Below are 24,754 nucleotides of genomic sequence, written 5' to 3'. Positions count from 1 at the left end.
AGGTGATATTTTAAAGATAATTTATTAAATCTCAAACATTAAGACTTAATTTATTTAGTTCAATCATATTAAGTATCTATTGAAAATTGATTCTTCAAATTTGTTTCAATAATTTCAACTCATCTTTAACAAAATTTTCAATCTCATATAATTTATCAGTCTCTTCCTAAATCTGTCTTCCTCCCTCATGATGCATGTTAGCAATATTAAGCCTTTCTTCTACCATTGTTCTTTAATTTCTTCCTCAATTTCTTTTTTCAAACCAGCCTGAGAAAAACTTAACTCTCCCTTTTTTAACAGAGTACTCCTGGAGAAAAATCACATAAGGAGTAACAAGCACTACAAGTTAATTGTTACCAGCTTCAGGTGGGCTCACACAATTATACTGTGGTCCTGTTTTTTCTAGTTTTCTCATTTTCTTCAGAAACTAATTTAGGCATTCGCCACCCTGCTCACATTTCCAGCTTTTACTTTTCCTTCTCACTGTCAACGGATGACTTGGTCTTTGATTTCACAGAGAAAATGGAAGTTCTCAGATGAGAAATTCCACAATTTCATGCCACCAAACCTACACACCTACTTCCATATATACTCATTCCAATTTGTTTGTTCTTCTTGCATATAGTGGGATGACTCTTGTCCTCAATGAATAAAAAAATCTTATATGCTTTTGGAAACTAGGTGGATAATATAAATATGTGAAGCATTAGGATAAGGAGTATTCTGTGACCTGAGGCAAGTTGATAAACGCTATAAAAAAATTAGGTTTTTTAATACTCTGTATTAGGGTGGAAAAATGTCTTCTATGACAAGGGTAGCTGCTGATCCCATGCCCTAAGTCCTCTCTGGGGATTTGCCCTCTATAATTCCTCTTTTCTCCAAAATAAGCACCTCTTTTGAAGTTAGTTCTTTCCCATCAATATTTGAAAACCTTTTAGGTGGACACAATATCTTTATTTTACATTTATGTGGTGCTGAAGATCGAACCCAGTGTCTTGCTCATGCTAGGCGAGAGCTCTACTACTGAGCCACATCCCTAGCCCCTAGAAGTTTCTTACAGTCTTGGAGTTTGATAAGCTTAGAGCATTCACTCCACTATTTAGGAGCTCTTGGAGATTTGATTCTCTAAGCCTCAGTTTCCTCACGTATAGAAATGAGGATAGAGCTGGGGTTGTGGCTCAGTGGCAGAGTGCTTGCCTAGCATGTGTGAGACACTGGGGTTCAGTTCTTAGCACCACATACAAATAAATAAAATAAAGGTCCATCAACACCTAAAAAAAAATTTAAAAAGAAATGAGGATAATCTTTATATACTGTCATAAAGTATTGAGATAATGCATAGAATATAGCACAAAACAAGAATATACTGAGTATTCAGTATATATGCTTCAGTCTCTGCCACTCAGCCTTCCACCCTTGATACTTAAAGGTTTGTTAATTTTCTCAGTGGTACTCACTACCATTGACTGCTTTAACTCCTCAGAGCACTCTTTTCTACTATTGTTCCTGACACACTTCAGGCTTATCCTTTGCTTTTATGAAAGCCCCTATAGGTTCCCTGGGCTCTTTGTTTTTTGTCCATCCTTTAAGAGTTTAATATTTCTTTTGTTTATATTCTTTTGGATTTTGTCATGATCTTTGTACACTTACTAAAAAGTTGAACTATCAATTGAGTTGTGATGTCTCTGGAAGCCAAAGCAAGGAAAAAACATATTAATCGTATTAACTTATAGCTGATCATTTACTCTGTTATGCATTTTTATGAGGACTTTACATGTATTACTTGATATAATCTTTGGGAGAACCCTGTGAGGCAAACACTAAAACAGGTAAACTAACCTGCCCAAAGTCATCCTTCAGGTAATTCAATTCTAAACATTTGAACTATGGAGCTTGCCTTCCTAGCCATAACACTATACTGTCTTTCAAAATGGGTACATGATTAATAGAGTTTAGAATTATAAAGTATCCTTTAGAACTAGAGCTTCTTTAGGACTTAAGTCTGAAATGAGTATGTGATGATCCCTTGGGAAGTGGTATAGTATCCTTAGTTGTAATCCTATAATAAATACCATAGTATTTCTTCTATTCTCATAGAGAACTTCAGTGTAGGAGAACATAATACTAAATCGGAGCAAAACACACTACATACAGTTATTTCTAAATTACATCTCTCAAACAGCACCTTGTTAGAAATTTGGAAGCTAAAATTTTAAAGTTATGTTTAATAGTTTCAAGAGAGAGAAAGGGGGAAAAACCTGTCTTATTTACCTTTAAGTCTACAGTATCTAGCCCAGAACCAGTCATATAAGAATAATTCAGTTGGTATTTGTGGAGTAAATATGACCACACTTAGGTGGTCAGCTATTAAGAAGGAATGACTTAGGACAGGATGTATTTAACATTCCAGGTTCTGGGGGTGGAGCTGATGATTGAATGCAAGATCTGATGACTTCAAAGGGAGAAAATAGGTAGAAATTGAGTGCCTGTGTCCTGCTTTCCCTCCAAGTTCCCATATTCATTTATTCCTCAAACTACTGCAAAGCATTTATTTTATTCTTTATATATCAGGTACTATGTCAAATGATGGAGATCCACTGGGGAGCTTGACATAGTCCCTGACCTTAAGATGTTTCCATTCTGGTGAGATATAAAGAAAACTAATTTGATGGTACAGTAAAAATGGTTCTTGAAGGAAGAAAATATTCAGATTATAAGTAGGTATTCAGGTAGTAGCAACAAATTAGTCGAAGCATAGTACACTCAGAGAAGTTTAAATCTCCATATGAGTTGGAGGATGAAGTGTGACTATGAGGAATGATAAGAAATGAGGCTTGGGCTGGGGATGTGGCTCAAGCATGCGTGCAGCCCGGGTTTGATCCTCAGCACCACATACAAACAAAGATGTTGTGTCCGCCAAATACTAAAAAATAAATATTAAAATTCTCTCTCTCACTCTCTCTTAAAAAAAAAAAAAGAAAAGAAATGAGGCTTGTAGAAAGCAAGTAAGATTGTCCAGACTTTGTCATGTACTTTAAGGTTTTTACTTCCATCTCTCCTCATATCTCAGTGAATATGTGCTACTAGTATAGTGATAGTACAGGGGATATGAACATACAGATGTATTCCAAGGGCCATACAATTTTTTCTCTATATACCACAGCTTAATTAATCATGATTAATCATGGTTAGAGGGGCTGGGGATGTGGCTCAGGCGGTAGCGCGCTCGCCTGGCATGCGTGCGGCCCGGGTTCGATCCTCAGCACCACATACCAACAAAGATGTTGTGTCCGCCGAGAACTAAAAAATAAATATTAAAAATTCTCTCTCTCCTCCTCTTTCACTCTCTCTTTAAAAAAAAAATCATGGTTAGATTAATCATGGCTAATTTCTTCATTAAAAATTTTTATTCTAGATATTTATAGTCATGGCTCTTCATCTGGAAATTGTATACTCCTAGAGAGCAAGGATTTTGTCTTATTCATTTCTTTATCACTGACATACAATAGTGACTCAATAAATGTTGAAAAGTGTCATTTGATATTAGTATAGTAACAGTAGTATAGTAATTGTCGTATTTGTTATTTGGAAAACAATTTAGATTTAAACAAATGAACTTACAAACAATTTTGTGAATTTAATATTACCTTTGAGTGGGGAAAATTTACTAAATAGTGTAGAAATTTTCAGGATTTTTTAGTTTATTATGAGGATATTCACTGCTTAACAGAAGGATTCAATACAAAATTTGTCAACTGTGTTTAGCTGGGAATATTTCTTTCATTTAGACATATGAAGAAGATCGAAGAAATTACTCAGAACTTCAAATTCGATGTCAACGTTTGGCCTTAGAATTAGCAGACACGAAGCAGTTAATTCAGCAAGGTGACTACCGTCAAGAGAATTATGATAAAGTCAAGAGGTAAGTAATTAAGATGGCTCCAATAGTTGTTCTCATTTTTGACACACATCACAGACTTGAATTCTCACCATCAACATTGTTAATTGTATTTTGTTTTATGAGTTGCTACTGTCTTTTAAAATGAAAAAGAAGATAGGAGCCCAATAAAATCCCACATGTGTAAATATTTTTAAAATGTTATTTAATAATCATTTTTATGTAATAAAATTAAATTCTTGAGTTTTTTCCCACCTACCTACCCAGAAGGGTGTTGAGCTGTTCTTTCTTAATAAACGACACTTTTTCAGAAAATAGTACTTTCTGGAGGACAAAACTAAGAGTATATAAAGAAGTTGTGAATATTCAAGTAAATCACAAAAGGTTTGCAGAAGATGAATCTTAAAAGCTTTGTGTTTTCAATTAAATTGGCTATAATTTGCACAGTCAATTAAAGTTATTTAAATTTTAATGTACTGATATGAAACAAAGTCTAGAACATTGATCTCTTATCTATCAAGATAATTTTCTTACATCTGACAGGTTTTTTAACATAGGGAAACTAAGTCTTAAAGGAATTATGGTTTTTTATATCTGTTTTTAAAGTCTTAAATGACTACTTTGTAACTGGTTAAACAAACAACTGTTGTTTAGGTTATAACAATATAGTTGATACCCAGAATATATGTGACTAGGTATATGTATGCACTTGAGAACTATATCTGTCTAAGCCTTGTCTAAGTGTTATGTAAAAGTTTATAAAATGAAAGTTTACATAAGTTTATAGGCAAGATAACCAATAAGTGCTCTCTTTTATACATTGTATCTGACATAGAAGGGCTACACTGTCATTTAAAGACCTATCTTATATCCCTTTGGTTTGACTAAGTCAATTCTGATTACTAACACTGTTTCCTAAATGTATAAGAGATTCAAGGCTATCCTTCGATTTTTGTTAACTCATGTATACTTGTGACTATTGTTACTGTAAACTCTGGATTCTAACTTGTACTTTAGAAGTTAAACTTAGTTAAATGTCAAGCTTAGGAGAGCATTTTGCCAAGTTAGTGTTCTTCAAACTGAAATTATCTGTAGCAAAAGTCTCAAATTTGTATATAAATAACAAATTTGGTTGGTATTTATTTATGTCATTTGGTGTCTTATAGCTGGATAAAGTAACCTGTTGTCAATAAAAAAATAATAATAATACTTTCTGAAAACATGTTTCCCAAATATGTTGCTACTAAGTAACAATAGCAAATATCTTCCTTTAACTGGAATATCCTTTTGCACTCTTTATCTATAAATTTCTAGGTAAATCTCTTTTCATTCTGAGTGTGTTTTGTCACCTATGCGGCGGTGCTAATATAGGTAACTACATTATATAAACAAAATCAATAAAGGCATACTCATGAATGTTTTAAAATATATATACCAAGTACATGCAGATGGAGTGACTTTTCCTAATTGTTCACTGTTATATCTCCTAGCACCTAAAATTATTTATTTATTTATTTATTTATTTATTTATTTATTTATTTATTTATTTATGTAGTGCTGAGGGTTGTACACAGTGCCTCACACTGCAAGGCAAGTGCTCTACCACAAACTACAGCCCCAGCCCTTCTTTCTTTTTTTTATAGATATTTTTTAGTTGTAAATAAGGACATGATACCTTATTTTATTTACTTATTTTTACATGGTGCTGAGGATTGAACCAGTGCCTCAGATTACTAGACAAGCACTCTACCATTGAGCTACAACATCAGCCCCTAAAATTAATTCTAGAATTATAATAGTCACTTAATATTTTGTTAAATGAATAAATGAATGCTTTAAACTGTATTATTTAAATTATAAATTATTTAACATCATAAGTGACTTTGCAAAAATTTAGCTCATTAACATTGGCATTTTTACATCCACTGTGACAAACATATGATATCTATTATTATTATCATTATTATTATTAGTCTTGCTAATATGGTAACTTTTAGAACTTGAAATCTGTAAGAACTACACTTGGTGACCTCCTGAATAAAGCTGGATTAAAAAAAAGAATCATTATATTTTGTTTTTTACAATTTTTTTAATTGGTGTATCATGCTATAAATAATATCAAGAGATACATTTTTAAAAATGAAGTAGATTGTGATGGTCAGATAATATTTTAAGTTGGTATTTTGATGCCCTGCTTCCACTATAAATCTGTAGCAATGATAGATAAAATATAAAAAGACAAAACTAACAAGTGTAGTCATCAGAATATTCCAGAGGGGCCATGAATGAAGGATAAATGAAACAAGATGAGTCATGAGTTGATCCTTATTGAAGCTGAATGATGGGAATATGGGTGTTTATTATATCATATCTATTTTTATGTATGTTTTTCATTTTCTATAATAAAAACCTAGGAAAGAAAAATATAGCCTTGATCAAAAAGCATGAATAAGCATTCTCATGTGCTAGAAATGGAACAGAAAAAGAAACAAGAAGGTCTCAAACTGGACCTTTGGTTCACTTGGTAGAGTGAATGGTTTAAAAAAAATGAACAAAGGGATATGACCTTGATAATTCTATGTGGCAGTTAAAAATCAATAAATTACATCTGAATGTATCTTTTATATTATTTATTTTAGCAGTTCCTTGCCTTCTAGCATAACATAATGTTCCCAGTTTTATGTTGTCATTGTCTCAGCTCTTTTTCTAAGGAGTCCTAATTTCTTTCAGTGGGAGATGCTATTTAGAAATTAAGATCTGGATGCTGTGGTCATTACTACATTGGTCATTGTTTCTTGGATCTGTTAGTAGGCTAAGGCAGTAGAGGGAGGAAGCTTAATAGTCATGGTGGGTAAGATCATATTGATACTTCTAGTTTCAATTCAGTACCTTTTTAAACAGTAACTGGTTTAAAAAGATTCCAGCTGGCTAAATATAAAAGTGAATATTGACAATAACGAATTATAATTATTAATAGAATAGGAATTTGTGAGGGTATGCTAATAATAAGTAAGGAAGGAAAGAGAATCTGTAGAGTAAAATGCGGACCAGTAAGTGTATGTGCCTGTTAGGATGACCATTTTGTAGCCTCCTAATCTAAAACCAATGGACAAATGTATGTTAGGGAACAGGATCTAAATGAGTTATTAAAGAGCTGGTGAAAACACTTCTTTTGTGTGTGTGTGTGTGTGTGTGTGTGGTGCTGGGGATTGAACCCAGGGCCTGTGCATGTGAGGAGGCAAGCACTTTATCAACTGAGCTATATCCCCAGCCCCCTTGAAAACAATTCTTAACAGCTCTTTCCATGCAGTACCTGGAGGTCAGTGAAGTAAAGTACAAGGCACTGCTTCTGACTGAAGAGGAGTAATTAAGTTAGAAAATCTCTTTTTCCGCTCATTTTTAAAGATGCCTATTGTGATTTTGATCCAATTCTTAGATTTAGTATTCTGGGGGAGAGAGATAATATGATATGATATGATATGATATGATATGATATGATATGATATGATATAATATAATATAATATAATAATAGGAGTTAGAATATCTGGGTAATCATAAGCAATTTCTAAAAGAAATGGTTATAGGAATGTCTGCTTACATAGCTGCTATGCAATCTGAGTGATAAATTATGAGGGGCTTTTTGACCCCAATTGAACCGAAAGCCTATAGCTATGTGTAAGTTCTTACAAGTTTTGGCTTCAAGATAAGATTCAAGGTGATTAGTGAAAAAAATACCAAAGTATACCTCAGAAAGTTTTATTATTTACTTGTTGGCCTAGTTTATTTATATATATATATTTTTTTAAGTTTAATAAATTTATATTTATCTGAACAAGTTTTTGAATACAGACCTTCTAAATTTGAAAAATCGTTTATAGTTCATAAAGTAGCACCAAAGCCCTAATGCTCAGTGTGTCTGTTCAGTTTCCTGAAAATGCTCACTATATGAGGGCAGCTGGGGATGTTGCTCAGTGGAGCACTTCTAGTGTACCCAGGACCGTGGGTTTGTTCCTTAGCACTATAAAAATAAATAAATAAACAAATAAATAAATAATTTGCATGTATATTTGCATTTGATTTTAATAGTGAACGTGATGCACTGGAACAGGAAGTATTCGAGTTGAGGAGAAAACATGAGATACTTGAAGCCTCTCACATAACTCAAGCTAAAGAAAGAAATGAATTATCAAAAGAGGTAAGCTTATAAGTAGAATCATTTATATTTTATAGTATAATATTAGTGGAAAATAGCCCAGGGCAAAATTATGGGAGGGACAGTTTTCCTTTTTGATGTAGTTGCCAGGAAAAAAAAAAAAAAAAGACTTTTAATAGTTTTTTTTGGATAGACAATTTTAAGGTAAGAATTAGTCCTTTTTAAAGGGATAGTTTTTATGTGTTGAGAGAAAACATGACTAAAGAATTGAATACAGTCAGCCTAGAAAAATAAGGCTGTATTACTCTGAACATTGTCCCTCTATACCCATAGGTGGCCACCTTACAGCAGACAGTTACTTTACTTCAAAAGGATAAAGAGTATCTCAATCGCCAAAACATGGAGTTGAGTGTGCGCTGTGCCCATGAAGAGGATCGCCTTGAAAGACTTCAGGCTCAACTTGAAGAAACCAAAAAGGCTAGAGAAGAGATGTATGAAAAATATGTAACATCCAGGCAAGAAACACATTCTTTTTAGCAACGTCTTTTTCAGTGGGGGGAACTCCTGGTTTTGAGGAAGATGTGTAATTTTTTAAAAAACCTTTAGGATAATATTAAGATCATGTTTCATTTTATTTTCTTATATTCTTTTCTGGTTGATTTTTTTAAAAGACATTTTGACTTTCCCCATAAAACAAAAAAAAATTATTTCTTTTAGATAAAGAAATATATACTAAAACTGTCTTTCTTATGGCATAATCTTTTTGATTCCCTATGTTTCTACAAGTATTTTTTGAAATATAGTGTATCTCTGGCTGTATCATTTTGAAGAAAATCCAAGTCTGTTCATGATTTCCTACTGTGAAACATAAAAGAATGAGCAGGCACTGGTTGCATATTATTTTATATACCAAGCCCTGGAATCAGTCCCCACATTTTAATCCTGCCATCTCTATTCTGATAGATGTGTTTAAGCTACTAGAGATTCTTTATACAAATAGCTCTTATGATTCTTGAGGTTTTTTTTTTTTTAGAAGACAAATCATTTTATTTTTTTTAATTAATTTAATTTTATTTTTTACAAAAACGAAGCACAACTTTTTCATTTCTCTTGTTGTACATGATATAGAGTCATACCATTCATGCAATCATACCCATACAAAGGGGTAATAATGTCCATCTCATTCCACCATATACACACACACTCACCCTTTCCCATAATCCAAATTCCTCCATTCTTCCTTCCCACCAGTTGACCCAGCTATCAGTCTTGAGTTATTTTTATCAGCATATCAAGCACTAAAACAAAGTTAAAATTTTACCTTTAACAGTTCACATGTTCATAATTTTTTCCTAGCATTAATATTTTTTTTCATCACTTTCTGCTGGACATTACCCTGTGTAATGTTTTGAAACATAATGTTTCAAAACCACCTTGTGTATGATTGTCCTACATGAAAGGAAACAATTTATAAAGTCAGAGTTATTTTGGTTTTGTGTTTTTGTTAATATTATTTTTGTCTCCATATGTTCCATACTAGATTATTATTTTTAAATGAAGAGTCATTCTGTATGCCTTCAGTTTTCAAACTTCAGCCATGTGCATTAAAAACTACTAGGAAAATATTTTTGAAGACAAGTACGTATCCAACAGGAATTACTAACATCTTATGTAGTAATTATAGCTTTGGAGCAGTATGTTGGACAGGTTGTGAGCTTATATGCAAGTAGTTTTGAACAGCATTTTGGGGAATTATAAAACTTATGTCTAAAATTGTTACATTATCCAAACATGGTATATAGAGCATATACATATCTTGATTTTTATCAAGAGATTTAAATCTTACATATTGGACAAGAGCTTATTTGTTCGATGAAAGAAATTCACAGATACTCCTTTTGACTCCTTGTAGAGACCATTATAAAATAGAATATGAAAATAAACTACAGGATGAACTAGAACAAATCAGATTGAAAACTCATCAGGAAATTGAACAGCTTCGAAGTGCCTCTAAGGAAATGTATGAACGAGAAAACAGGTAAAAGAAAAAAAAAAAACTTGTGTAATATTTTATTTATCTTTGAAGGTTATAGAAGCTATTGAAATTAAATACTATTTGTGAGTTAGCATCTTTTTTAATGCACTTGTCATAAATCTAAATACAATATAATGGGAATATTAAAATTCTAAAAATATTTGATAGCTAGCTTAGAATAGACTTTACCAGGCTTTAGACCTTTTCACTCTGGTATTAGCATAATCTCTTTTCTTCCCCCCAAGGGTGGGGTTTATTTCAAAATTGTAAAGACATGTATTTTATTTTTTATACATAATAAGCAATTTTAAGCGTATAGTAAAATGTTCCACATTTTTAAAAATATTTTATTCTTTAGTTATAGTTGACCACAATACCTTTATTTTATTTGTTTATTCTTATGTGGTGCTGAGGATCGAACACAGGTCCTCACACTTGCTAAGTGAGTGCTCTACCACTGAGCCCCAACCCCACCCCCAAATGTTTCACATTTTTAAAGTTAAAAAAAGGTATGTAAAAACAGACATTTTTAAAAAGTCAAATATACTTAATATCTCTCATAGCACAGATTTGTTCCTTAAATACTCACATTTCAAAAACTGGTTTGAAAAGGTTTAAAAAATTAGCTAAACTTATTTATATTGGCAGTGATTAAAATTTCCTTATCTTCGGAAAAACAAGTCAATGACATGCAGTAAATTTAAAGCTACGTGCATTTAGCAGTTTAATTAAGTGTGTGGTTTTACCAGTACCCAGAATGGTCTTAAGCTGCTGCTGCAGTTATCACTTTACTAGGAACAGCTTAATTCTCTAACAGTGGACTATTGACATCCCAACAGTCTTTTCCACAAGTAGTATATGGTTTTCAGCTTAAGAGAGAAGAGCAGCATTTAAACATCCCTTGCATATGGGGTTTACAAGAACCACGTTATGCAGAATTGTAAGGCCAGTTCCTTCTTATGCCACCAAAGATGGCACACAGGATGAGTACAAAGTACAGAAGCGTAATGACTGTTGCAGGTAGTCTTCTTATTTCAGGTATTTTCTTCAGCTGCTTCACAGGTTCCATTTAAAAGAGTGTATTGGCTAATGCTGCAAGATTTCCAAAAAGCTTTGTGCCACCAGGAAGCCACAGCAATCCAGTTCCAAGGATAGAAGAAAGAAAATGCTTCCATGAAGCATATGATAAACCATTTTATTTTAGTGTTGTAACTAAGAGAGGGGGCCTAAGGATCTGCACGAGCAGGCCCTGCTCCTCATAGTCATGGCAGCTCAGGACCTGCTGCAGCTTCTCCATGACCTAGTCTGCAAAGCATGGCACCAGCCACGCCATTATCTCTTTGTACTGGATAACTTGTCTTTTTGCCTTTTCCTCAATTCAGACTGAGGACAGGGATCAAAAAGAAATTAGAGCCAGGAACACGCTAATAATCCCAAAGGTTTGGGAAGCTGAGGCAGGAGAATCATGAGTTCAAAGCCAGCAGCAATTTAGTGAGTCCCTTTCTCAAAATATAAAAATAGGCTGGGGATGTGACTCAGTGGTGAAGCGCCCCTGGGCTCAATCCCTGGAACCAAAAAAAAAAAAAAGAAAGAAAGAAATTAGAGGGTACTGAGACATATCAGTAGTTCTTATAACATGCCAATAATTTCTCCTAAAAAACTAATTTAACTGCTGGTCCTGAAAAATGTTAGGTAACCTTGAAGAAATTTATACACTTAATTTTGGACCAGTATATATAAGTTTCTCCTAGTTAGTGACTAACAACATTAGGGGAAAATAAATGCTATTTATTTCAGTGGAAGAGTTTTTTTTATTATTATTATTCTTTTTAATTATACATACAGTATATTTTGACACATTTATACAAATATAGAGTATATCTAATTCTAATTTGGATCCCCGTTGTGGTTGTACATGATGTGGAGATGTATGATGTATGTATGTATGTATGTATGTATGTATGTATGTATTTATTTTACTCTTTTTCTAAATACATGACAGTAGAATGTATTTGATAGGGTGTATTTATATATGTAGGAAAATTAAGTCAGATTCATTACACTGTCTTTCCTATTTGTCCCCCCATCCCTTCATTCCCCTTTGTCTAACCCAATGAACTTTTATCCTTCCCCTTCCCATCTCTTGTTGTGTGTTAGCATCCACATATCAGAGAGAACATTCAGCCTTTGCTTTTGGGGATTGGCTTATTTCACTTAGCCTAGTAGTTTCCAGATATTTTCATTAATTAGAAAATGTCATGAGGTTATACTTTTTTATGGCTGAGTAATATTCCATTGTGTATATATACCACATTTTCTTTATTCATTCATTTGTTGAAGGACACCTAGGTTGGTTCCATGGCTTAGTTATTGTGAATTGAGCTTCTATAAACATTGGTGTGGCTGCATCAGTATAGTATGCTGATTTTAAGTCCTTTGGGTATATACCAAGGGATGAGATAACTGTATCAAATGGTAGTTCCATTCCAAGTTTTCTGAGGAATCTTTGTACTGCTTTCTAGAATGGTTGCATCAATTTGTAGTCCCATCAACAATGTATGAGGGTACCCTTTTCTCTCCATCTTCACCAACACGATTACTTATATTGTTGATTGTTGCTATTCTTACTGGAGTGAGATGAAATCTCATAATCTGTTCATAATCTAGGATTATATTTACAATGAAAATGGCAAAGAATGTTTTACTATAAAAATTCTGAATCACCATTTATTACCAGTAATCAGATTAAATATATACTTTGGCCACCGGCAAAGCAGGGACGGGAAAAATGTGTGTGTGTGTATGTGAGTGTGTAGCACACACATTAATTTTTTAAAGTAATGTTTTTATCTTGTGAAAAATAGGGACACTTCTGGATTTCCTTACACTTAATTTATATTTTAGAATTTGAACTGTTAATTCCTAGATGGGGCACTATAATCCTTTGTAAGGTATCTGAAGTTCTGAGCTAACATTCATATTTTTAATCTTAAGAATATATTTATTAAAGTAGCTCACTATTTAAATAACATTAGTTTTTTGTTTAGTTATTATGTCATGATCATTTTGTTCTTTTACCTTGCATACATTTGCATATATATGTATAGATAAAATACAATAGACGTTCAGAAAAAATATTAAGTAAATATTTAATAATTATAAATTAAATCTCTTTACCTACATCCAAATCAGGAAGTAGAAAATGCAGTACCATAGGAATGTTCTTGAGTTCCTTCCTGCTTCACTCCTACCTTCCAAAGAACAAATACATTTCTGAGTTTTTTTTGTACTACAAATTAAACCCAGGAGTCTTAATCACTGAGCCATATCCCTAACCCTTTTTATATTTTATTTTGAGACAACGGCTCACTAAGTAGCTTAGGACCTCACTGAGTTACTGAGGCTGGCCTCAAATGTGTGATCCTCCTGCCTCAGCCTCTCAAGTTGCTGGGATTACAGGCCTGCACCACCATTTCCAGCTCTATTTTGACTTTAATGCTAATGACTTCCTTGCTTTTCTTTAGACATTTATCATCTGTGTTACCAGTAAATAAGTATTTCTATACAATATCATTTAGTTTTTCACATTATATTAGTATCATATAATTGGATACATGCTGTCTATATATATTTTTGTGGCTTATTCACATACCCTTATAATTTTAAGATTCATTTGCTAGTGTACTTAGTTGTCTCTTTGTTCAAAACAAAGCTATGACATTTTAATGCGAGTGCATGTTTAAGGCAGGAGGATCTTCATGAGATTGGAGAGAAATGCACACAGATCAATTAAATAATTCCAAAGCAGTTCTTAATATTTTGCAAAAATTTGCTTGATCCCAGGCATATATTAGGAAAGAAGCATCCTATACCTTGTGGTCACTTTCTCTTAGTGTTCAAAACACAGACCAAATGTTTAGCTTTTATGCTAAGCTTTAAAAGAGTTTATGTTTAAACTCTTCATGGGATTGTCAAAGCAACAAATTTGCTTATTTAGCAAACATTGATTAAGGCCTTCATATGCAGTTACATACTAGATACCGTAGGTAAAGTTATAACTTTTGCATTCACAAAGCTAGTAGTCTAATGGAGGATAAATACAGAGAAAAAATTATCATAAAGTGTGATTGCTAATGGAGAGTATGACTGGATACAAAGGTTGATATCCACTGTGCATCTAACCAAGCCTTGGGAGGAAATAAGAAAGACTTCTTGGAGGAAGAAGTATCCATGCTGATTCCTGTGTAATGATCAAGAGTAAGACTACAAGTTAGGAAAGGAAAAGGAATGCAAAACCAGCATATATCAAATCCTTGAGGCAAAACAAAATTAAAATGTTTTAACAAGCTGAAATTAATATATTATGGTTTAAGCATAGATTAAAAGGCAAGAAGTTATAAGAGATGAAACAGAAGTGGAAAACAGAGGCCCAAATAATGCATGTGTAAGACCTGTGACGAAAAATGGGAAGATTTTATTTATTTATTTATTTGTTTGTTTTATATGTTGCTGGGAATCGAACCCAGTGCCTCACTAGCAAGCACTCTACCACTGAATCATAACCCCAGCCACAAAGGGGAGATTTTAAGAGAAGGCAAGATATATTCTTGTTTTGTATCAAAAGATCACTGCTATAAGGAGAATTAGATAGGAATGACATGAGACTGTAGGTAAAGAGGCTACTTGTAGAAGTTGTTTCTGTTATCAGGATGACAGGTGATGATGGAACTGAATTAGTAGTAGCAGAGATGGGCCATATTGGAAAAATGTTTAGGAGATAGACCCAACAAGACTTATGGACTACGTTGGATTGGGTGGGTAAGACATTGTTAAGGATGCCATGTTTCTGGATTGGATACCTGCATGGATGGTGAATATAGTTTCTAAAATGTTAGAAAACACAAGTTTTTAGTAGGAATACAGAGAAATAATTATCATAAGTATGATATATATAAATTTAGTTTCTTTGAAGTGTCTGTAGGATATGGAGATGGAAGATGTGAATTCATGTTCTACATATTTAACAATTAGAGAAATGCAAATCAAAACTACACTGAGATTTCATTTTACTGCAGTTAGAATGGCAGCCATCAAGAATGCAACCAATAATAAGTACTGGAGAGGTGTGGAGAAAAAGGAACACTTTTTAGTGTACAACCACTATATAAATCATTATGGAGTTTCATCAAAAGACTAGGAATGGAACCACCATATGACCCATCTATACCACTTTTCTGTATTTATCCTAAAGAATTAAAGTCATCATAATACATATATGTCTGTATACACACTTAGACACACACACACGTACACACACACATACACACATATATATAAATTTATATCAATGCATGCATATCTATGTTTTAGAAGCACGATTCATAATAGCCAAACTATGGAACCAACCTAGGTGTCCATCAGTGGATGAATGGATAAAGAAAATATGATATATATTCACAATGGAATTTTATTCATCCAAAAAGAACAAAAAATTATGTCATTTGCAGGAAAATGAATGAAACTTGAGAACATTATGTTAAATAAAATAAATCAAACTCGTAAGTTAAGGGGCATATGTTTTCTTTCATATTAGTAGAGCAGAAGAAAGAGATAGGGATTAGGAAAGGGTAAGGGAACATACTAGGGAATGATATTGGCCAAATTGTTATATTGTGCATATGTATGAATGTTTAACAACAAATCCCACCATTATGTATAATTATAATACACCAGTAAAAAATATGGAAAAAATGATCCCAAATTCATCAGGAGAAAGATCTGGGTATAAGAAAACCCAATAGTATAAGTAATATTATTTCTCTTTTACAAATAAGTACTGTTAGTTCTGTGGTTCAGTTCTGTTATGGATTTTATAGGCTTTTGTTGACTGAGCTAACCTTAAAGTTCATAGGGTTATTTCTATGCTAAAATTCATGATTATTCCTAACTAATCCATTTAGCCACAGAAACTTTGCTGGGTAATCATTTTGAGAATTTTCTAATTTTTTAGTCATTGTTCTTTTTAAAAAGTGTTTTTTTTTTAATGTATCTTATCAGAACATACATCTAGATATATTAGCCCTTTTCTGCAAGATAGTTAGTAGAGGTAACTTGGTAAAGCTGTGTGATAAAACAACCAGCAGAGCCATTTCTGGAAGTAAATTTCCTTGTCTGGCCCCCTATCTACAACAGAATACCATTTAACCAGCACATTCCTGAGATTGGGGCTGCCCTGGATTCCCCATCCTGCCACAGGACATAAAATTGATCCCATGGATATGGATGCTTACATGGACAGTTGCCACCAGGTGGTGCCAAACTGCAATCTGAGCCTTTTGCCAACAGGGACACTTATCCAGCCAGTTGTACAAGCTTGACTTTATCATTTTAATCTCAGTAATCCAACCTGGTGTTTTATGTAGCAGAATCTTTTTGGATCATAATTTCTTCATTATGGCAGATATGAACGGTAGAATAACTACTGTGTCCCAGTAGGCCTTCCACATGGTAGAAATAAATTGTAATTATTTATTTTGATGTCTTAGAACTTAAAATGGTTGAGAAATGATTTTTGTTTTGTTTTATCTGTTTGTTTGTTTTGTAGTTGAGTATGGACAGCATGCCTTTATTTTATTTGTATGTAGTGCTGAGGATGGAACCCAGGGACTCGCATGTGCTAGGCAAGTGCTCTGCCACTGAGCTATAGGCCCAGATCGAGGAAAGGTTTTGGTATTCATTGTTAGAAAGCATAAATTTCAGAACAAGTTTACATGTTTAGTTTTGTGTGTGTGTGTGTGTGTGTATCTAGGTAAATTAATCTCTAGCTTTGTACTTAGATATATCAAATGCTGGTTCAATATGAATTAAAATAGAGAAAGTACTTACACTTTGGTATTTGTACTTAGTTCCTTACCTTTCCCTCAATAAATATTTTTAGAAGAAAATAAAATAAAAAGATTAGGTAAATACGTTTTACCTTGGTTTGTTTTCCTTGCCTTTTGTCTTCTTGAATGTGAAAAAGACAGATGGAACTCATGTCACATCTAATCTTAGTATCTGTCCTTGTAGTCATTCCAACAGTTTTTGAAATTAAGTGGTTGAAAGAAGAGGAAGTATGTAGAAGATATAGACTTTAAGAGATAAAAAGATAAACTTGGTGGATATAGTAAAAACACCATAGGTGGAATTATAATGTGTATGTATATTGTGGCTCAATCTGTAAGTTTGGCTTCTTATCTTTTTTTTTGTGGTTTCTTGTTATTTTTAAATGGCAGTTTGGGGCTAAAGATGTAGCTTAGAGGTGGAGTGCTTGCCTAGCATTCTCAAAGACCTGGGTTTGATCCCCAGTACCACCAAAAAGTAAAAGTAAAAAAATAAAATGCCAGTTTGGAGCTATGGGAAATGATGAGTGGAACTCACTCTGAGGATGAGATTTACTATATAAATAAATAACCTCTTGCTTAGTAGGTATTTCATGACAGAAATGTTTTGTACCCTCTTCATATTTGGAAATAAGACATTATTCCACGATTGGCAATATAGTATGTAAGAGATTTGGAACAAAGGACTAAACTTAAATCCTGGCCCTAGTACTTACTGAGTGGATAAGCCATTTAATGTCACCAAAGTTTAATTTCCTCTTTTGGAAATTAATATTAATAATTCACAGGGTGAAGGTGAATATTATTAATACTTCATAGGGTGATCTGTGAGATCTAAATTAGATATACATGTGGAAAGTATATTATCAATTATGAAATTATATATAAATATAGGTATTTTGATTTTTTTGCCTTTGTATGATAAAGAAAATATTTTATCCATTGTGTTGATAATTTAAATACAAAGATGATTATGTAAAAGTTAACTGGTAACATGGAATTATTACCATCCTGAGGGTCTACATGTCATTTGTGTCAAAATTTCTGCATAATGGTAACTTATTTGTACCCTAATTAATACTATGAGATAATAACATAAGATACAATAAATTCAGCTGGTTAAGTTTTTCCAGAAAGTAAAACTATCTTTATCAAAAGTAGTCTCATTATAAACACAGAAATAATTATTCTGAGTGATACTGTAAAAAGGATAAGGGTAGAAGCCAGGTGTGGTAGCACACGCCTGTAATCCTAGCGACTAGGAAGTCTGAGGCAGGAGGATGGCAAGTTTGAGGTTAGCCTCACCAATTTAGAGAGACCCTGTCTCAAAATGGAAAGGGCTAAGTATTTGTCTCAGTCATTAAACACTCCTGGATTTAATCCTTATTACCAGAAAAAAAAAGGGGGAGAAGGGAAGATGAATTTGTTAGAGGCATTCATTATGCTTTTGATGCTATACTGAATCTGGAAATTCAAATAGCTTTACAATTGTTTGAAAGAGAGTAGGCAGCAGAAAAGGAGATCGAAAAAATGCTTTTAAGTGTAACAATTAGTACTGCATTACTTCAGTGATTATATTTCCCACCCTATCAGTAAAAGCCATCTTGACCACAATTTATTATCTTCCAAAAGTACTCAAGAAGTAATTTTTATGACATGAACTTGAAATTTCTGTAGAATCTTGGAGTAATGGTGAACAGCTTTGAATCTTGAATCTAGATTTGTTTAGAAGGATTAAATATATGCAATGCATTATAGTAGGTGAACTGGAGCTAGTTTACAGAGGTTCCACTCACCATTCTAAAATTATATATCCTCATTAATGCTTCAGCAAACATATAAACAAAGCTCTTTGTTTATATTTCACCAAATAGCTATATAGTTTTTTAATTCTTTGTGAAAACACTTAAGAATTTTCTACTTTGTATTTTCCATTACATTTTTTACAGATAATTCTTTTAGTATCTCAAATAATTGTAAATTGATTTTTATTGTTGGCCATCTTATATTGTTAACTATATTGCCTATAGGTGATTACTACATGGGTTCCACTATTTTATTAAATATATAAGTATTTCAATGAATATGGGGTGTTCCAGATATGAAGCCAGGAAGTTCAGGTTGTGCTTAGAGTCACCTTATAGTTTACTGGGCAGTGGGGGAGGCTGAGAAAGTAAGATTATACCTTTGTCAGTAGAGAATTCCCGGAGATTTATTGTAAGAGAGTGACATGATTCACTCCTTTTTTTTTAGAACTAGAGGGCCTTATGGAGGGAGGTTACTTAGGAGCTATTGCAGAATTTAGGTGAAGATGAAAAGTGGAAAAGAGAGTAAAAGTTGAGTTTAAAGAATATTTGAGTGGTAGAATTGGCAAGACCCAGTGAGACTTAATGCAAACCATCAGGAGAGTCCAGCTTTATTACTTTCGTAGTCTCAGAGTGATGATGGGTGATAAATCATGGCCATTTACTTCAGGTTGCAGACAAGATTTAGAAAGGAAGATAATGATTCAGTCCTGATTGATCATTTACTGATATGGTAGTTCTGACCAAATCCAAAATGCTTTCCTAAGATCACATAGTTTATTACTAAAGGTGTTTATCTTCTGTGCCCCAGATAGAATTCCCTACAGTCCTCAGGGTGCCTGAAAGGACCATGAGCCCCTGTGGCAGTCTTCTCTATTTCCCCAGGTGCTATTAAGTAGATTGTCATTTTCCTTTTATACATTAGAAAATCTTAGGAAACACTTCTACAATTTTCATTCTCTAAATGAATACCTTCATATCTCTAATTAGATTTTCATATTTAGATAATATGCTAACAATAGCTCCTATTCATTGAGTACTTATTGTTCATCAAGCATTGTCCTCAACACTTTTTATATATATTGTAAAGAGAATTAAACAGAACAAATTTTATAGGATGTAGGGATTAGTATCTCATTTTACAAATGAGGAAACTGAGACACAGAGGAAATGTAATTTACCTATGTAAGTGTTTTGTTGATAAATGTAGATGATGCCTGACTCTATAGTTAGGTGAAGACTGCTATTTAACTGGTGAGGGCTATGAAAATTGACCAAAGGCTTTTTTATCAAAACTGTAAATTTTCCTGGGGATGTAGCTCAATAGTAGAGAATTTGCATGAATCATTAGAACTTCTTTTTCCTTCTAATATAAACATTTTAATTGGTATATTACAATGATACATATTAGTGGGATTCCTTGTGATATAGTTATACCTGCACATAACATGGTTTTTGCTTTTAGATATGCATGACAGTAGGGTATATTTTGACATATTATACATACATGGGATGCAACCCATTACAATTTTGATCCCATTCTTCTGGTTGAACGTATATGGAGTTACACTGGTCGTGTATTTGTATATGAGTATAGGAAAGTTATGCCTGATTCATTCTACTGTCTTTCCTATTCCCATCCCCCCTTCCTTCCCTTCATTCTCCTTACTGTAATCCAATGAACTTTAAACTTTCCCTCACTACCCTCCCTTGTTATGGGTTAGCATCCACATATCAGAGAGAGCATTCAATCTTTGGTTTTGGGGGACTGGCTTATTTTACTTAGCATGATATTCTCTAGTTCCATCCATTTACCTGCAAATGCTATAATTTTATTTTTCTATATAGCTGAGTAACATTCCATTGCAATCAGTTTCATTCCTCAGTACTTCCCCTTTCTCTCTCTTCCTCCCTCCCCCTGGCCTTCTTCCTTGACTCTCCTGGTCTCCTTTCTGGTTTTTCTCTCTAGCGTCCACAAATAAAAGAAAACATACATCCCTTGACTTTCTGAAGCTTATTTCAGTTGACATGATGTTCTAGGTCATTAAACTTTATACACTTATAATTGTGAAAATTAGTAAAGAGGACTTTTTAAACATAAAATGGTATGGTTGTTTTAATAGGGTCTACCTCCTTGACATTCTTCTGACTAGACCTCATTTCCCCTCTTCTGCTGAAACACTTAACTCCAGAAATCCTCCCCTTACCTCCTGTACTGTCAATTTTCTTCCTCCCAGCTAGTTCACAGCTATGTACAAACCTGTGTTTTCTCTCATCTTTAAAAAGCATTTCTTATCTCCAGTTCCTCCTTGAGACACTTTTCTATTTCTTGGGTCCCCTTTATAACCAATTTATTTATTGCAAAGTTTCATATATTCATTCTTTATTCCCATTTTCTATCAAGCTTTTGCCACCCACATCACTCCAGCAAAGCTAACAAAACTTTTCTGATAAAGATCCCAAGACCTTCATGTTGGTTGCCAAAATCCAGTTGTCATATTCTCACTTCTCATCACCCTTGACCTAGTACCATCAGTGAATACAGTTGATCAGTTTTTGCTCCCAGGAACATATTCTTTCTCTCTTTTCTCCTGCCCCCAATATTGGGACTTGAACCTTTGAGCTGTATCCCAAGCCTATTTTATTTTGAGACAGGTTGCTAAGTTGCCCAAGCTGGCCTCAAACTTGCAATTGTCCTGCCTCTGCCTCCTGAGTAGCTAGATTTACAGGCAGGTGCCACCACACCTGGCTCACATTCTTTTCTTTAATTGGCTTCCAGGATACCACACCGTTGTTTTTCCCCCTCTTCCTTGTCTGCATCTACCCTTTGCTGGTTCTTCCTCATCTCCTTCATATCTTTTGCCACTACCTCCAAGGCATTTCCACTTGATTATCTAATAGGCATCATAAATTTAATGTCTAGAAGAAAACTTCCTATTCTGCACTCTACCTCCTTTCCTCCTTTACCTTTAGTCTCACCCGGGATCAATTAAAGATAATCCTTCACTTTTTTACACCAAAACCACAAAGCCATCTTCAGATTCCTCATTTTTTACATTCTGTATTCTATTAAATAACAAATTATTTTGTTGTGTCTTCAAAATTTATGATCTCTTACCATCTCACAGATAGTATTACATTGGTCCAAGCCGCCATTATCTATCTCTTGCCTAAATCACTGCAATAATCTCCAGTGGTCCCCAGCTTCCTTCCTTGCCCAGTTTAGTCTATTCTCAGCACAGTGTCAATTAAATCACTCCTCTACTCAAATAAAAAAAAAAAAAAACTCCCATCTCAGTAAGTTTCAATTATAATAATTGTCCATAATACTATCTGATCTGTGCTATTACTCCTTCCTTATTTTATTACTCTGTTCTTGTCACTTGCTTAGTCACATTGGCTTCCTTTTCCTTTACCTACAAGCATGTACCTACTTCAGTTCCTTTATTCCATAGTTCCACTGCTTACCCATCCAACTCATAAATGATAACCTTAAAACCTATTTCCTAACATTCAAATGTCACCTGTTCTATATAGTCCTTTTCTTACCACCCTGTTAAAAATTGGGAAATCCCTCTTTCCCCTCTAGCCCCTTCTTTGCTATATTTTTCTCCAGAAAAATTATTACCAGCTAACATATACTACATATTTATTTATTTTTGCTTTTCTTCCTTCTAGAATGCCACATCCACCAGAGTAGGAATTTTCATCTATTACTGAGTGCTAAGTTCCCATGTGCCAGTGCCTAGTACATAGTATGTGCTCAATATGAATGAATCAGTAGTGGAGTTTGTTTGTTTGTTTTATTTTGTTTTGTTTTAGAAATCAGGTGGGTATTGGTTTAGATGAAAACCTACACAAAGATTTCTAATGAGAGCTGAGGATGTAGCTCAATGATAAAGTGCTTGCCTAACATGCACAAGGTCCTAGGTTTGATCCCTGGAAAAAAAAGGTTTGTAATGGCTTTGATCAGGACTGAGCAGTGACTAACATATAGAAGTTACTCAATTAATCATCCACCAAATTTACTGTTTCATTTGATATATTAACTTTTATTCTATCAGCTACTTTTGAAACCTCAGGCCATTAATGGATTTTCAGATAAGTGGTTTACATTTTGTTATGCAAATTTTTCTCACACATACTCACACATCCCTTTAACCTAATGTGGATTATGGAATGATGTACGTTAAACCAAATTCTTATCTGTATAAAATGAAAAGGATTTGCTTGAACATCAACTGTCTCAGTGCATTTGGGTTACTACAACAGAAAATCTGAGATGGGATCGTTGATAATGAACAAGACTTTATTGGCACTGTACTGGAGGTTGAGAAATGCACAGGTTCCTCCAAATTTTATTAAATGAAGTTCTTACTTTGTTCAAGTTGTTTTTATGTCGTATTCACTGACTCTTCAACCACCTATGTTAATTAAAGGTAAAGGTAAAATTATTTGTCAGTGTTAAAATTGTCCGTTTGCAGTTTTGTACTATGCTATCTTTTTTGTTTTGTTTTTTGTACTAGGGATTGAACCTAGGTGTGGTGGGGGCAAGGGGGAGGTAGTGCTCTCTACCACTGAGCTATATCCCCAACCTTTATTATTTTTTAATTTGAGACAGTGTCTTGCTAAGTTGCTGGAGATCTTGCTGGGTTGCTTAGGCTGGATTGTGAATTTACGATCCTCCTGCCTCAGCCTCCTGAGTTACTAGGATTACAGGCATATGCCTCTGTACCTAACTGTTTTCTACTTCTACTGTCTTAGAAGCAAAGGCATGAGCTGTGAAAATAAAGCAATTTTATGTTTTGTCCAGGAAGAAGAATATGGAGATAGAAGAGATTAATTCAACACTTTCCCTATAAATAAACTTGTCATAGAAAACAATCTGTTTCAATCACTTCACGTTCCAACTAGAAAAAAAATTCACTTTTATTAACTGAAAATATTCTTACGTGAAAGCAGAAGTAGAATGCATTTCTTAGTTGTTGTTATTTGCCAAGCTCTTCTGACAGCTATGTTTTCTTCACTATTTATTCTTTGCAAATTTCAAGTTCTAAGGTGTACAGTAGTGATTTTATTTAGGCTAAAGCCTGCACATGGCATTGCCAAACTCTGATTTGTTCTTACTGGAATTTCAGAAGTTACTAAAGTTTTTCTTAGCTAACTTTTTTCTTACTATTTTTCAGATAAAAATTTAGATTTGGCTTATTGTTACTGTTAAATTTATCTTGTATAAATGAGAATAGATTCCATCCCATACATTAGTTTGCTATTTATGTTTTCTACCAAAGTTTTTAGTTTAAGATGTGAGATGTTTTTATGTAAACTTATGTGTATTAAATCACCTGCACAAATTGCAAATATTGCATATGAAATATATCTATTTATCATAATATTAAAAACTTTATTCAGAGAAATGATTAAGATATAAGTTTCTCATTCAATATTATTATTTAGTCGTATCTCCTAGTTTGTCCAGGAAAGTTGTAGTTTATGCTCGTTTCTTTGTCATAATTAACAACACCCTCTTTTGCTTTAAAAACTATCCCATGTTAAAAAGTACATTATTTGGATAATGGTTATTGTACTAAGATGCTCACTTTTCCTTTGCATTTTACATACAATTAAGATTTTGTTTCCCTTTTCTTCCATCTTTTTTTTCTACACAGAAACATATAGCAGATAGGAATGATATGTATGTGTTATGGGAGATGGAGTTAGTAAGAAACAACATGAAAGAATTGTGAGAAATATAGTTTGAGGAGTCAGGTATTAGACTTGTAAAAGTATTTTTAGGGATTACATATATCCAAACCTCTGTATTTGCAGGTTCCACATCTAATGAATGGTTCAGCCAAATCCAGAAGTATTTTGAAACAAAATTGTGTCTTTACTGAAGATGTGCAGACTTTTTCTTGTTATCATTAATTCCTGATCAGTATAGTATAGCGTTTATTTATATAGCATTTACATTGTATTA

The 24,754-nt window shown here is 33.5% G+C and overlaps 1 protein-coding gene and 1 pseudogene across 3 annotated transcripts in view; one reads left to right on the top strand and one right to left on the bottom strand.

Annotated features, from left to right (window-relative positions):
* Window positions 1-24,754, top strand: part of Pibf1 (progesterone immunomodulatory binding factor 1) — a 222,394-nt gene that overhangs the window by 34,111 nt on the left and 163,529 nt on the right. For all 3 annotated transcript variants that reach the window (XR_005732060.2, XM_078015798.1, XM_005324816.5), the window contains exons 6-9: window positions 3,789-3,922; window positions 7,987-8,095; window positions 8,387-8,568; window positions 9,966-10,091. Coding sequence is in view for 2 of the 3 variants with exons in the window: in XM_078015798.1 (XP_077871924.1) it covers window positions 3,789-3,922; window positions 7,987-8,095; window positions 8,387-8,568; window positions 9,966-10,091 (551 nt within the window). In the remaining variant the exon portion in view is untranslated. The remainder of the gene's footprint in view (window positions 1-3,788; window positions 3,923-7,986; window positions 8,096-8,386; window positions 8,569-9,965; window positions 10,092-24,754) is intronic.
* LOC106144873 (vesicle transport protein SFT2A pseudogene) lies at window positions 10,954-11,385 on the bottom strand (annotated as a pseudogene).

The sequence above is a fragment of the Ictidomys tridecemlineatus genome, chromosome 6 (genome assembly GCF_052094955.1).
Source record: "Ictidomys tridecemlineatus isolate mIctTri1 chromosome 6, mIctTri1.hap1, whole genome shotgun sequence".
Taxonomy (NCBI): domain Eukaryota; kingdom Metazoa; phylum Chordata; class Mammalia; order Rodentia; family Sciuridae; genus Ictidomys; species Ictidomys tridecemlineatus.
The sequence above is the reverse complement of the archived record's forward strand: the minus strand, read 5'-3'. Positions and strand labels throughout refer to the sequence as shown.